This window comes from Lemur catta, chromosome 12 (assembly GCF_020740605.2).
Source record: "Lemur catta isolate mLemCat1 chromosome 12, mLemCat1.pri, whole genome shotgun sequence".
Taxonomy (NCBI): Eukaryota; Metazoa; Chordata; class Mammalia; order Primates; family Lemuridae; genus Lemur; species Lemur catta.
In genome coordinates this window covers 11,092,109-11,105,831 of record NC_059139.1, presented here as the reverse complement: position 1 = coordinate 11,105,831, position 13,723 = coordinate 11,092,109, and the positions used below count along the sequence as shown (strand labels likewise).

Sequence of the window (13,723 nt, the reverse complement as noted above, 5' to 3'; positions counted from 1 at the left end):
CAAGACTGGAGTGCCTTAGCGAAGTTTTGAAAGGCAAAATGCCTTTAAGTCATTCCTTGTCCAGCCTCCAGCTGTGTCATCTTTAAACGTTCAAAGGAAATTGCAGCTGAAAAGAGAACCACCAATGGAAATCCAGGTTCCCCCCTCTGGTGACGGGGGTGGGGGGTGGGGGTGTTGCCCAGGGTGACAATCAGCCTATAGATCCCCTTCCCCTGGTTAAATTACTGGGAAGGGGCAGACATACAATCGCAATGGGAGCCTGGAACTCGTGGCCTCTCCCAGTGGCTCTGTCCTTCCCCTCCCTGGGCTGTATCAAATCCTACAACCACACCACACTAATTAGCCCGAGAATGGAAGGGGTTGTCATGGCAACCGGGCACTTTTTAAAGCACAGGAATGGTGTTCATTATTGTTCCACGTCTTTAGCTGTGGGGAAAAGGTCAGTGTGGCAGTTGTTTTCCATATGCATTTTGGCCCGAGAGCCAAACTGAAGGTGGAATGTCCCTCAGAGAGACGGGAAGATGGTGAGTGTGGCTGAACTTTTTGGATGGGGAGGCCCTTTTGGTAATATCTTTTAGAATGTTTTAAGAACTCAAGTGCCAGGCTAAGGGATTGTGCGGATTCTGTTAAATAGACACTGGAAGAAAAGAAACAAGGAATAAAAAGAGTGGGTCAGGAACAGCGAAAGCTTTGGAGATAGAGATACATAGATTAAAGTCTTTGAGCATCAAATGATTAAATATTAAATTTAGAAGGTTTCTCTGATATTATGAATTTAACGAAGTTGAATAAGTCTGATACTTTATTCGGTGTTCGTTTCATATTAGCTCTATACTAGTCTTTGTAGACTGCTACTGGTCAGATTATATTAGCAAATAAATATAACAGAAGCATTGTAACCAAATACCTTTAGAACAGTTACCCATCCCTATTTTTTAATCCAGAGATACAGTGTAAGAGTCACCAAGGGTAATTTTGTTTACATGGTTTTATGCTTTTCTTAATTTTCTAAGGACAGTTTAAATGCTCAAGACCTAAAAACCAGAGAGCCACAGTTCTTTGGATGTTTGCCCTACTTTGTTGGCTGCACTCGGTTAGAATACTGCTAAGTAAAGACAATTTGACCGCAGTGTTTGTAGAAGAAATTAAATATGAGGGAAGTCAGCCTGCTAGAGCTGATGGCAGCTATTCCATCAAAAGTTGTAAGGGAGATTTGCAAAGCATTCTTTAAATTTATTTTTTGCCGATGTTGAAAGTGGGCAGAGGAACATGGCTTTAAGCCTAATTTTGTGTTAATGACTGACTGCATTTTCAAGGGTCACAAATTAAGCCACTTCGCATTTTTTTGTACTTTTTAACAGTGACATCCTTTGGCACTGTTTTTCAGTTATTTTATTCACAGTTGCTTAGGATAACAAAATACAGATCCATCAAAGAGTGGATTAAAAAAACAAGTCACCATCCAAAAAGCCGTGAATGGGAAATGGGCCACTTTTTTGCTTTGCCCTGAAAAACTCTTGTCCTGACACCAATGCCAGTTTGAGAACTGAGTAGATAAGGGAACACATTTCAGAACGTTAAGTCTTGGTTTGATTTCCTTGGTCTTCAATTTGTATGTTCTTGGGCTCACTTTATTTAGTGATCATAGTATGGAACTCACAGTAAATGGGGTATTTGACTAGAAATTGAGCAAATTTAAATTCTTCTTCATTTTTGTCTCTTTTCTTCACTGGGGCTAGCACTGTTGCCCCGCTTCTCCATTCTCCTGTGTGTGTGTGTGTGTGTGTGTGTGTGTGTGTGTGTGTATACACATGTCCCTAACTGGAGCACTGTATTCTTTAGCTGAAAAATGCCTTTAAATGCCTTTAAATTGAAGTTTAAAATATCAAATAAAGTGATATTTATGTGACACTTTAGATTCTTTGGGGAAAAATCAGTTGAAAAATGGTGGTACATTTATGATATCTGCGAGACAGAAGTTTGAACAAGGCTATTAATATGAAGGAATTATTGGTATCTTTTGTATGGTAATGGTGTGGTTATATCAAAATACGACATATACTAAAATATTCACAGACAAGAGGATGTGATGGCTGGGGCTTTCTTCAAAAAATATAAGGGGACGGAGGAAGTCGGTGCATGGATGGGGCAGCGTCGCTGTGGGGTGATGGAACGGAGGTGGTGGGTCCGTGGGAGTTCACTCTCTGTTCTGTATTTCTGTATAGATTCAAATGTCTTGTACGTGTACAGGGGGTGTAAAACAGTGGTGAGTGGCCTTGCTGACTCACGGTGTCTAATTCCATCTTATCTGTGTCCCACCTTCTTTGCATGGTTTAGATGCCAGACCAGTTTGACCAGGCGGTTGTGCTAAACCAGCTGCGGTACTCGGGGATGCTGGAGACCGTGAGAATCCGCAAGGCTGGGTATGCGGTCCGAAGACCCTTTCAGGATTTTTACAAAAGGCAAGAGGGAGCTGAATGGATCCTTTTTCTTTTCAAAGGGATTGGGGAAGATGGAACCATAGCAGAAGGCGACACTCTGTGTTTCTTATGCCACAGGTATAAAGTGCTGATGCGGAACCTGGCTCTGCCCGAGGATGTCCGGGGGAAGTGCACGACCCTGCTGCAGCTCTATGATGCCTCCAACAGCGAGTGGCAGCTGGGGAAGACCAAGGTTCGAATCTTTTGTCTCCCTGTTACCGTTTTATTTGAAGTCCTTGACTTGTCAGGGACTCTGTTTCATTAGGGAACACACTGAAACTTCTCATCCTAATTGCGGGTGTGTGTGTAGCCAGGCCATCAACAGATGTTAACAGATGAGTGACTCAGAGTCGTGCAGGTACTAGGCAGCCCCCTACGTCTGTGAAGTGAAAACCCAGACCCTTCTAACTTTCTGTAATTCAAATGCTGGCTGTTGTCCCTGCAACCACAGCAACTATTGAGTGAGAGAGCAGCAGACAGTCTGAAATCTTAGAGGTTGCAGAAACTTGGTCCAGAAAGTGAAAAGTAAAATCCACTTTGGAACATGCTGCTGTGACAGCAGCCCTTAACCCCATATTCCAGATGGGAGCTGAGTAGTGGGCAGTCTGGCTGGAACACCAAAAATTAGCCATAAAATTAGTTGTCTGACCTCTTCTCCCTACATCAGGGAACTGCCAAAAATTTCATTTGACTTTTCACTCTTGTTCCCCACCCACCTTTAAGAACTTATCACATGGGAAGGAGAAATGTGACTCTGGACACAGAAATGCAGGCAGCTGGGGACTGGTCTTTGACTATACCTGTGTCCTGAAAACCAAGAGCTGAGGATCCCTGTGCCCCAACATGTAGTAATACAAAGTCTGAGAAGTATTTTAAAGTTTTCATTTACAATATGTTGTTTTTAACCAAGGAGTTTTTTTTGTTTAAAAGCGGGCGGGGGCAGAGAGAAGGAGATAGGAAGGGCAGGAGGGCAGGAGGAAGAGAGAGAGACCTGTGTCTTGCAGTTTGACCAACATGAGATGGATGACATGTACTTAGGCATCACCCCACGGCCACTCAGCAAGGGAAAGGCATGATGCTCTAGAGGAATGTTTAACTGCCGAGGGATTTGAGATATAAACATTTCACAGGGTAGAGAGGGCATGCAGAGGTATTGCATTCGCTCTCTATTGCCCTGTAATATGTTACTGCAAACTTTGTGCCTCTAACAACACACATTTATAATCTCACAGTATCTAAGGGTCAGAGCTGGAGCATGGCTGAGCCGGGTTCTCTGACCAGGGTCTCATAAGCCTGCAATCTCTGTGTCTTGGGGCTTCATTCTTTCTGGAGCTTAAGGTGCTCTTTCAGGCTCACTTGGTTATTGGCAGAATTCAGTTCCTTGTGTTTGTAGGGCTGAGGGCCCATTTTCTTTCTGGTTGTTGTCCAGGGCCCGCTGGCAGCTCCTAGAGGCTGCCTAAGTTCCTTGCTGTGTAGCCACCTCACAACACAGCAGCTCACTTCTTCAAGGCCAGCAGGAGAATCTCCTGCTCCAGTCCAAGACAGACGGGGTCTCATTTAATGTAGTGCAACCACAGAAGTGACATCCCATCGCCTTTGCCATATTCTCTTGGCTAGAAGCAAGTCACAGGTTCCACCCACACTGAGGAGAATTGAACAAGGGCAGAAGGCACTGGGGCTGATAGGTCTGTCTCCTGGGATCTTACTGTCTTGGGATCTCACTTCTGCCTCAGCCAACTCTTCATTCAGGTCTTGGCTTAGATGTAGACTTTGGCAGGAATCCTTTTTCTTTTTTTTTCTTTTGAGACAGACTCTCTGTTGTCCTGGGTAGAATGCAGTGCCATCATCATAGCTCACTGCAGCCTTAAACTGCTGGGCTCAAGCAATCCTCCTGCCTCAGTCTCCTGATTAGCTGGGACTACAGGTGCACACCACTATGCCTGGCTAATTTTTCTATTTTTAGTAGAGATGGGATCTCACTCTTGCTTAGGCTGGTCTGGAAGTCCTGAGGTAAAGTGATCCTCCCACCTCAGCCTCCCAGAGTGCTAGGATTACAGGCATGAGCCACTGTACCTGGCAGGAATCCTTTTTTGACATTCTTCAGTACACCCCCAAATTGGGTTAAACCCCCTCCTCTGTCATCCCAGGCCATCGTCTTCTTAGCCCTGTTGTAACACCTAACAGGCTGCCATGCTATCTTGCTGTCGACTTCTCATAGTCACCCGGTGGAGAACGTACAGTTAATTGTTTTTTCTACACAGCGCACACAGTAGGAGCGCAGTCAATATCTGTTAAGTGCTGAAAAACCGTAAGGGGTAACAAGGATGTTGTATATTTATTCACTCAAGGAAAACTTTCTAAAGAAAATGGCTCAAGTAGGGCTCTTGTTGGTGTAATATAGTCTGCTCTGATTTTTTTTTTTAATCAAATACAAATTGTGGCCGGGCGAGGTGGCTCACGCCTGTAATCCTAGCACTCTGGGAGGCTGAGGCGGGAGGATTGCTCGAGGTCAGGAGTTCGAGACCAGCCTGAGCAAGAGCGAGACCCCGTCTCTACTAAAATAAAAAGAAATGATTTGGACAACTAAAAAATATGTAGAGAGAAAAAATTAGCCGGGTGTGGTGGCACATGCCTGTAGTCCCAGCTACTCGGGAGGCTGAGGCAGTAGGATTGCTTGAGCCCAGGAGTTTGAGGTTGCTGTGAGCTAGGCTGATGCCATGGCACTCTAGCCCAGGCAACAGAGTGAGACTCTGTCTCAAAAAAAAAAAAAAAAAAAAAAAAAAATCATTCTCTATAAGCTCATAACCCCCCCTCCTGTCTCACTGCCTTGTACAGTGCAATAACATCAAAGATTGTTATGACACACCCCAGACATTAACAGTCTCTTCTCTGAGCTCCAAGTACCAATCCAGCTTCACTTCTAGCAGGGGACGCAGAGATATGGGTGTTGTCCTCGGTTTACTGTGTTGTTGGAAGGTCAGACAGCTACAGGCAACAGATGAGCTAAATCAAACAGCACCGTCTCGTTAAGGAGTAAGGAGACAGCTTCTCCAGAAGAGAAATCCCTGTGGATTTGAAAGGATCAGAGAAGCATTCAAGAAGAGGAAATCTTTAAAGAGGAGTTAAGTTTTAACTGGTGAAAAGTTGAAAGCAGAAGTTGGACAGAAGCTTATCAGTCCCAGAAACATTAGGAAGTAAATGCAAACATTAAAGCATTTGAACTGTGTCCTCTAGATGGCTTTGACCTTGACCAACATTCCATTTAATTATTTGCTAACATTTGTTTCAGTGTGTGTTGCCATCAGAAGGTCTTTACATTTAAAGCCTTTAACCACTCATGAACTTCCGGGTCTTGTGGCAAAGGCATTTCCGAGGGAAATGTGGACAGTATTGAAGGCAGCAAATCAAACATGGCCCCAGGTCCTAATTGGCTGGCTGATACAGACCCATGTAGTCCTTGCAAGGCAAGAATTCTTACCTGGAGGACGAGAGAAGCGTTTCTAGAGCAGGGAGGCTGCCTGTGCCCGGCTCCGTGGAACAGCCTGTCCCCGAGATTGTGATGTCCTTCCCCACTGAGACGTCGCATTTAGGGTGGCCGAGGTGGGCAGCCGCTCCCCTCTCCTTCCCTGGTTTTGACTTTTCCCTCGGCCTCAAGGACTCCTCAAGACTCGAGACTTTCACTTTTCTGACCCTCTGGACTGCATTGCCAGACCTTCCTTCCTGCATTCTACGGCAGTGAAGCCTGTGGGAGGTATTAATATTTTTATAAAGACAGAGTGCTAGAATAATCCATAGGATCTTACTCTGTCTAAGATGAAGGTGAAGAAGAGCCACATAAAATTGTTCATGTTGGATATTGAGTCAAGTTCAGCCAAGCAGCACCTGAGTGGGCCCTGCCCTTTCCCAAGTTGCTCAGCAGTGCCTCGTTCCAGCCGCTGGGTCACACTGACTCAGTCTTGGCCGGGTCCTGGGCACACGGTGACATGACACAAGGACTCACTGCAACACTGTCCCGGTGCTGTCGCACAAATTCAGGATGAATGTTCTTAATGAACCGGATCAGGTCTCTAACAGCATTTTCTCCATTTATTTGCCCCTCAGGTTAGTGAAGGAGACAGTAGGTAAAGGTGTGGAGTACAATGTAACAGGCGGAGCAGAAGAGCTTTCTTGTAAATTAAAGTTTACACTAAAGCAAGTATTTCTCTGATTCTGATTCTAACCAAGACATTCTTTTGACTTGTGCCGGTAGAGAACACCTTTGTTCCCTCATAAAGGTTTCCATTTGTTCACCTCATACATGTGTCTGTCGCTCATGAGAATCGACACTCTTGTCGCCTTGCGTCACCACCACAACTCTTCCCCGAGGGTTGACTTTATTACTTTTCCTTTTAAACACTCACTCACAAGAGCAAAAGCATTAGAGTAAAATATGTTATACCAAAAAATAATCTCAAAGAGAGGCTTAAATATTTCTTTAAAGTCCAGTCTTTGAAAACTGCTTTTGATACCCAGTTTTGTTAAATACAGAGAATTCCTATTTCTGTCCATATTTAATCATTATCACACCCAGCAGGCTTCATACTTGTATCAACAGAGCATATTAATTGCAATTATAGGGAGAGGATTGTATGAAAAGCTTTCCCAGGAGAATTATTTGTAGTAGAGTTTTACCCAAAGCAGGGATAGGTGTGGCTTCTGTGAGTCACAAGGTGGTAGGACTCTATTTGCTTTTTTGCCCAAATGTCATGAAAGAGACAGAGCAGAGAGTCTGGAAAAATGTGCCATTGAGAAAAATGGAACATAATGCCACAGGCAAGAATGACTCATGGGATCATAAAGTAAAAAATTGTAGAGGCACCAAAATGCCTCTATGATGACTGTTAACAAAAAAGCATAAAAATATTGGGCATTAGTTTTTTTAGGGAATAATTCAAAACTTCTTATGCATGTATTAAATCTGAAATGACAAAATTAAAAACTACCTTGATTAAGGGAGGGTCCTAATATTTTCATATCTTTTCAAAATCTAGGAATTCTGATACAAAGTGCCAATTAGCAGACATACTTACTTTATTTGACAGGTGTAAGACTGAGGTGCCCGTTCCCAGAAACAGGCAAGCAAACAGCTGCAGTTGATTTAGTCCCAATTCTGGTGTGCTTATGACAGCTGGACCAAGATGGAGCTGAAATAGTTCAGTTCTCATTTCAAACTCGGTTTTCAGAATTATATTCTTAACGTCAGTATTTTAGGTGCATTTAAGTTGTTGAATCCAATATTCTCAGATGGTGATCACTTAGCAGACATGAAGAGAAGGTTTCCATGTGACAGCAAAATAGTGTTTTAGAAATTTCCTGGAATCCCTCCCTTCTTCCCTTCCTTCCTCCTTCTGTATCTCTGAATCTCTTATTACTTAGACTTAGTGTAGGACCAGTACTAGTCCATGAACAATTAATATTTGTCCCAGCCCACAATGAGATAAATGTTTAGAAACTTTGATAGCAATTTGGCAGTCATGCCTGTTGAATCTAATAAAATATCCAAAAAATGGGGATTGTATTTATATATCCTTTTTGTTTTTCCTATCTTGTCATATAGCTTTATTGGATTTTGCAGCTACATTAGAATATAACAGATGGGACGTTTAAAAAGCACTATTCTAGAAAGCGTAGTTGTGTGAGTTTGGAGCAGACTTAAGGAGAGAGAAAAGCCTTGCCCCCAAAAAGAAACATCTGACTCAGAAATGCCTTCCTTCTACCAGCCACTTTCTTTGCTTCTGACATGTGACTCCCCCCTGGGCAGGTCTTCCTTCGAGAATCCTTGGAGCAGAAACTGGAGAAACAGCGGGAAGAGGAAGTTACCCGCGCGGCCATGGTGATTCGAGCCCACGTCTTAGGCTACTTGGCACGGTAAGGACTATACCGAGGGGACAAGGCATTAGGCACCAGGAGGGGTCCTTCCTCCATGTATGTCCCCAGCAGAGTAGCCTGAGTCGTTTGCTTTGAGAGGAGTCCCAGGTCAGGCCTCCTAAGTAGCCGTGCCAGAAACCTGGTTAGCCTGACCCAGGCAGAAAGTAGGAAAGGGGGCTCAGCATTTTTCGACGCCTCAGTTAGAACAATGGCTACGTTTGGGAACTCTACTGAGATATTTAAATCGTTTACCTAGTTCCTCTGCGTCACGTACTGAAGCTGCTACAGCCCACTGTTCACGTTTTGTCTATTAGAGGCCCATTCTCCGCCTATTTGCAGAATGAGGCAGCTTCCTCTCCTTTTCGTTTAGCATTTTCGTTCTGTCCCTTGTGCAGAACATCATGCCACATGAAACCCCACTCTTAAACTTTCTGAAGTACGAAGCTACCCTGCTGTGATTTTTTTTTTCATATGAACAGAAGAATATTTCAAATCCCTTTTGTCCTGTTTACCCAACTTCCTGCCAAGACTATTCAAAGTCCACATTAGAGGTTGTGTGTTTATTTAGCCAAGATAGTGATAGGGTTCTTACTTTAGTTTTTGTTTGTTATTATTCTTTTGTTTTTCTTCTGTTTTGTTTTGACCGGAGGGGCCTCCTTGTTCTCTCCAGTCTCCATAATGAGGGTATAATTCCAAAACTAGGTCTTCTTCCTTTGTCTTGTCGCCTTACTGTGAGCTCATTTGAGTAGCTCAAAGCCTCATTACCTCAGCGGCTATTCTCGTTTTCTTTTCCTCTTCAGAAAGCAATACAGAAAGGTCCTCTATTGTGTAGTGATCATACAGAAGAATTATAGAGCATTCCTTCTGAGGAGGAGATTTTTGCACCTGAAAAAAGCAGCCATAGTTTTCCAGAAGCAACTCAGAGGTCAGATTGCACGCAGGGTTTACAGACAACTGCTGGCAGAGAAACGGGAGCAGGAAGAAAAAAGGAGACGGGAGGAAGAAGAAAAGAAGAAACAGGAGGAAGAAGAAAGGTACAGTATCTTTCTTGCTTGGAAGAAACAAAAGGATATATTTTGAGTTTTATGTTCAATGTCTGTCTATGCAGCAAGAATTCCCAGTGGATGCTGCAGAACCTATTATTTGAAACAGTAACTCTTGGCAGCTAGAATATAAAATTCCTTGGCAGCAGAGAAGACCCAGTTCTCTGTATATTTTTATTCATGCGTAGATTAAAATAAGCCCAGGAAGAGGCTCTGACCTTCATGGTTTCTGTCTTTAGCAGAGCTGTTTTAAAAAGTTAGATTTGGCCAGGTGCGGTGGCTCACGCCTGTAATTCCAGCACTTTGGTAGGCTGAGGCAGGAGGATCACTTGAGGCTGGGAGTTGGAGACCAGCCTGGGCAACATAGCAAGACCCTGTCTCTACAAAAAAAATTTAAAATTTAGCAGGGCATGGTGGCATGCACCTGTAGTCCTACTAGGGAGGCTGAGGTGGGAGGATTGCGTGAGTCCAGGAGTTTGAGGCTACAATAAGCTATGATTGCACCATTGCACTCCAGCCTGGGTGAGACCATGTCTCTCAAAAAAGTAATAATTAAGAAAGAAGTTAGAGCTCTCTGAAAAGTGGTTCTAGGATTATTGTTATTGATTTTCACTTCTTTTTTCTTTACTATTTTTAGAGAAAGGGAGAGATTGCAAAGAGAAGCGGAGCTCCGTGCCCAGCAGGTAATGAATGCTGTGACAACTTGGCCTCTAAGTTATCTGCTTCCTTCCCACTTCAAATGCTTGGACTCTAGGATTCAAAACAAATAAAGTAGAAAAATAGAGGAAGCACAACTTGAGAGGAAATATTCGTGATGCAATTTCTGATCCATTACAATTGGGTAAAGCCTTGTGAATGTCTAAGATTTTAGTGTGAATCACAGTAGCATAATTTCTCTAAACCAGTATAACCAATGTGTTAGCTTGCTAGGCCTGCCATAACAAAACACCACAGACTGGGTGGATTAAATGATGGAAACTGAGTTTCTCATAGTCTGGAGGCCGGAAATCTAAGATCAGGGTGTCCTCAGGTTTGGCTTCCTCTCAGGCCCCTCTCCTTGGTTTGCAGGGGACCAGCTTCTCACTGGGCCCTTACATGGTCTCTCCTCTGTGCATATGTGTCCCTCGTGTCTGTGTCCTAATCTCTTTTGATGAGGACACCACCAGTTTGCTTGGGTTAGGGCCCACCCTAATGGCTTCATTTAATCACCTCTTTAAAGGCCCTGTCTTCAAATACAGCCACATTCTGAGGTCCTGGGGTGAGGACATCATCCTGTGAGTGTGGGGGACACAGTTCAGCTCATAACAGCCACACCTCATCCTGGTTGCAAAGGTGGCCTGGCGGACGACGCTGGCACTTTTTGTCGTGAAGCATTCTAAAATCTACCTTCCCTTTCTACCCAGGAGGAAGAAGCCAGAAAGCAGCAAGAGCTCGAAGCCTTGCAGAAGAGTCGGAAGGAAGCTGAACTGACCCGCGAACTGGAGAAGCAGAAGGAAAACAAGCAGGTGGAAGAGATCCTCCGCCTGGAGAAGGAGATCGAGGACCTGCAGCGCATGAAGGAGCGGCAGGAGCTGTCGCTGACCGAGGCCTCCCTGCAGAAGCTGCAGCAGCTGCGGGACCAGGAGCTCCGCAGGCTGGAGGAGGACGCGTGCCGCGCGGCCCAGGAGTTCCTCGAGTCCCTCAACTTCGCCGAGATCGACGAGTGCGTCCGCAACATCGAGCGCTCCCTGTCCGTGGGCAGCGAGCTGCCGGGCGAGCTGAGCGAGCTGGCTGGGAGCGCGTGCGGGGACAAGCCCAGCTTCAACTTCAGCCAGCCCTACCCGGAGGAGGAGGTGGACGAGGGCTTCGAGGCCGACGACGACGCCTTCAAGGACTCCCCCAACCCCAGCGAGCACGGCCACTCGGACCAGCGCACAAGCGGCATCCGGACCAGCGACGACTCGTCCGAGGAGGACCCGTACATGAACGACACGGTGGTGGCCGCCAGCCCCAGCGCGGACGGCGCGGTGCTCCCGGCGGCCGCGGAGCACGACTCCGCGAGCCTGCACAACTCCTCCAGCGGCGAGTCCGCCTACTGCCTGCCGCAGGGCGCCGGCGACGTGCCCTCCCCCGACGGCGACTACGACTACGACCAGGACGATTACGAGGACGGCGCCATCACCTCCGGCAGCAGCGTGACCTTCTCCAACTCCTACGGCAGCCAGTGGTCCCCGGACTACCGCTGCTCCGTGGGCACCTACAACAGTTCGGGCGCCTATCGGTTCAGCTCCGAGGGCGCGCAGTCCTCAGTGAGTACCCTCGAGTGTCCGCCTGGGACGTGGGGTCAGTCATCCCTACTCCTGTTGCATCCCCAGGGAATTAAGACATTCCCCCCTAGGATGGACAAACAGTTCAAAGTCATGGTCTTAGAGATAATCTTAACCGCCTTTCTCCTTCCAAAAGCCATCGCATTTGTAAGTGGAACTTTGATGTGTCCCTTGCAGTGAGCACAAAGCCCAGAACCGAATTGTGCCCATGGCCTGACCGTGTCAGCTCCTTACCTAGAGCCTTTAGCTTCTCCGTGTGGCAGGTTGGGAAACGAGGCACACACCAAACTGGAACCAGCCTGGCCAAGGGCATCTTGGAGAAATTTCCTTACAGGAACTTCACCATCCCCACCGCAAAATATTATTTCTTATACTAGTTGTGCGGGAGGGATCTTTGGGGCATAAATACCCCCTTTCCAGTTTCTGGATGTATTTATCGTTCATTTCCTTTTATTTTTTCTCTTTGGTCATGCATTGAATGCTCTCTTGACTTTCAAAGACTTGGAAATATTTTTAGCGTAGTAATTCAAAAGAGATTAACTCTTAAATGGTTTGATTAAAATTACAGCCTTAAAGAGCAGTGTGTATTTTAGGATAGGTAGCCTTTGGATTAAAGTGCATCTTGTGTTTTATATCTTAGTTCAACTGACCATTTGACCTTAAAGGTTGGTATTTTGTAATTCTGGATTCCTTTGATTGCCACGCTCTGTAATGTCATTACGGATCGGGAGTATTGCTTCTTTTCAGTTGCCTTTGCTTTCTCAATGGTGATATATGCTGGGTATTTCGTTATTTGCTTTCTGTCCTTTTTGCTCACGGTTGGTTCTTGCTCTCTCCTTGTCCAGTTTGAAGATAGTGAAGAGGACTTTGATTCGAGGTTTGATACGGACGATGAACTTTCCTACCGGCGCGACTCCGTGTACAGCTGTGTCACGCTGCCGTACTTCCACAGCTTTCTGTACATGAAAGGTATGAGTGCAGCCGCCCCGGAGCCCGGGTTGCGGGGAGAGCAATGGAAAACTGAGATGTTGTTTTCCCTGAGCTGAGCGATGGGGGCTGGGAAAGTTTCTCTACCAAACACTCAGCTCCGTGTTGGGCCACTTAGGGGAATGGAGGACGCTGTGCCACACTGGTCTTACATGAATGTGACGTGGGTGACGTGATCCTACTAGGATGCACGTAGCTGTGATGCCCCTGGATTTGTGCACAGTGGGAGGACAAAGCATTTGCAACCACTATCTCCGTTTCAATCTGTCTCTCCTCCCTGCCTCTCCCTATCTCATCCCTATTTCTTTTCATTTCTTGCTTCCTCTCTTTCTCTTCTCTTCTTTCCCTTTCCCTCCCTCCTTTTCTTCACTCTAAGTCTCTCTCACACACACATACAAACCAGTGTGTGTGCTGCTGCTGCTGTAATCGGTAGAGACCCATTCTAAAGACAACTGCGTTTTCCTCTCCTGCAGCGGATGTTAGAGAACCTAGGAGAACATGCCATACGCGGGGAGAAAGTAAAGACCCGACTGAGGGCCACAGCTTGCTTAAACTGCTCACTGTACCTACTGCGTGATGAGAATTTTCGTTATATATTTTAATTGCTATTAAATTTTGAAGGCTCTGTGTGGAACCTTAACATTTGGAGACTTTGAGGCATACTCCTTTTGGAAGATTATTTAATTAGGACCTCGGCTCATTCCTTATTCATGCTGTTGACTCTGACTCTGAACTCAGTGACAGGGCTCATAAGAAACCACGATCATCACCAGTGTTCGGCAGGAGTTTTACATGGACGGTCAAAAGCGGGACCACCTTGCTTCTTGCATGGCCCTAGACTGGATGGGGGAAGAGTCACAAACTGGGGTGTGGGGCAGGGGTACAAGAACCTTTGTCCCCAGGTCTCCTTTTCTTGCTTTCTCCCATCTTCAAAGTTTTCAAAATTTTTCTCCAACTTTTTTCTTCACTTTCCTTTCTACTGCCATCTGTCTTCATTCAC

At 45.6% G+C, this 13,723-nt stretch overlaps 1 protein-coding gene across 1 annotated transcript in view; it reads left to right on the top strand.

Moving 5' to 3' along the window:
• Positions 1-13,723, top strand: part of MYO10 (myosin X) — a 205,276-nt gene that overhangs the window by 166,377 nt on the left and 25,176 nt on the right. Inside the window, exons 20-26 of the mRNA XM_045566523.1 lie at positions 2,338-2,462; positions 2,559-2,673; positions 8,281-8,387; positions 9,188-9,421; positions 10,068-10,113; positions 10,834-11,718; positions 12,582-12,705. Of these exons, the coding sequence (XP_045422479.1) occupies positions 2,338-2,462; positions 2,559-2,673; positions 8,281-8,387; positions 9,188-9,421; positions 10,068-10,113; positions 10,834-11,718; positions 12,582-12,705 (1,636 nt within the window). The remainder of the gene's footprint in view (positions 1-2,337; positions 2,463-2,558; positions 2,674-8,280; positions 8,388-9,187; positions 9,422-10,067; positions 10,114-10,833; positions 11,719-12,581; positions 12,706-13,723) is intronic.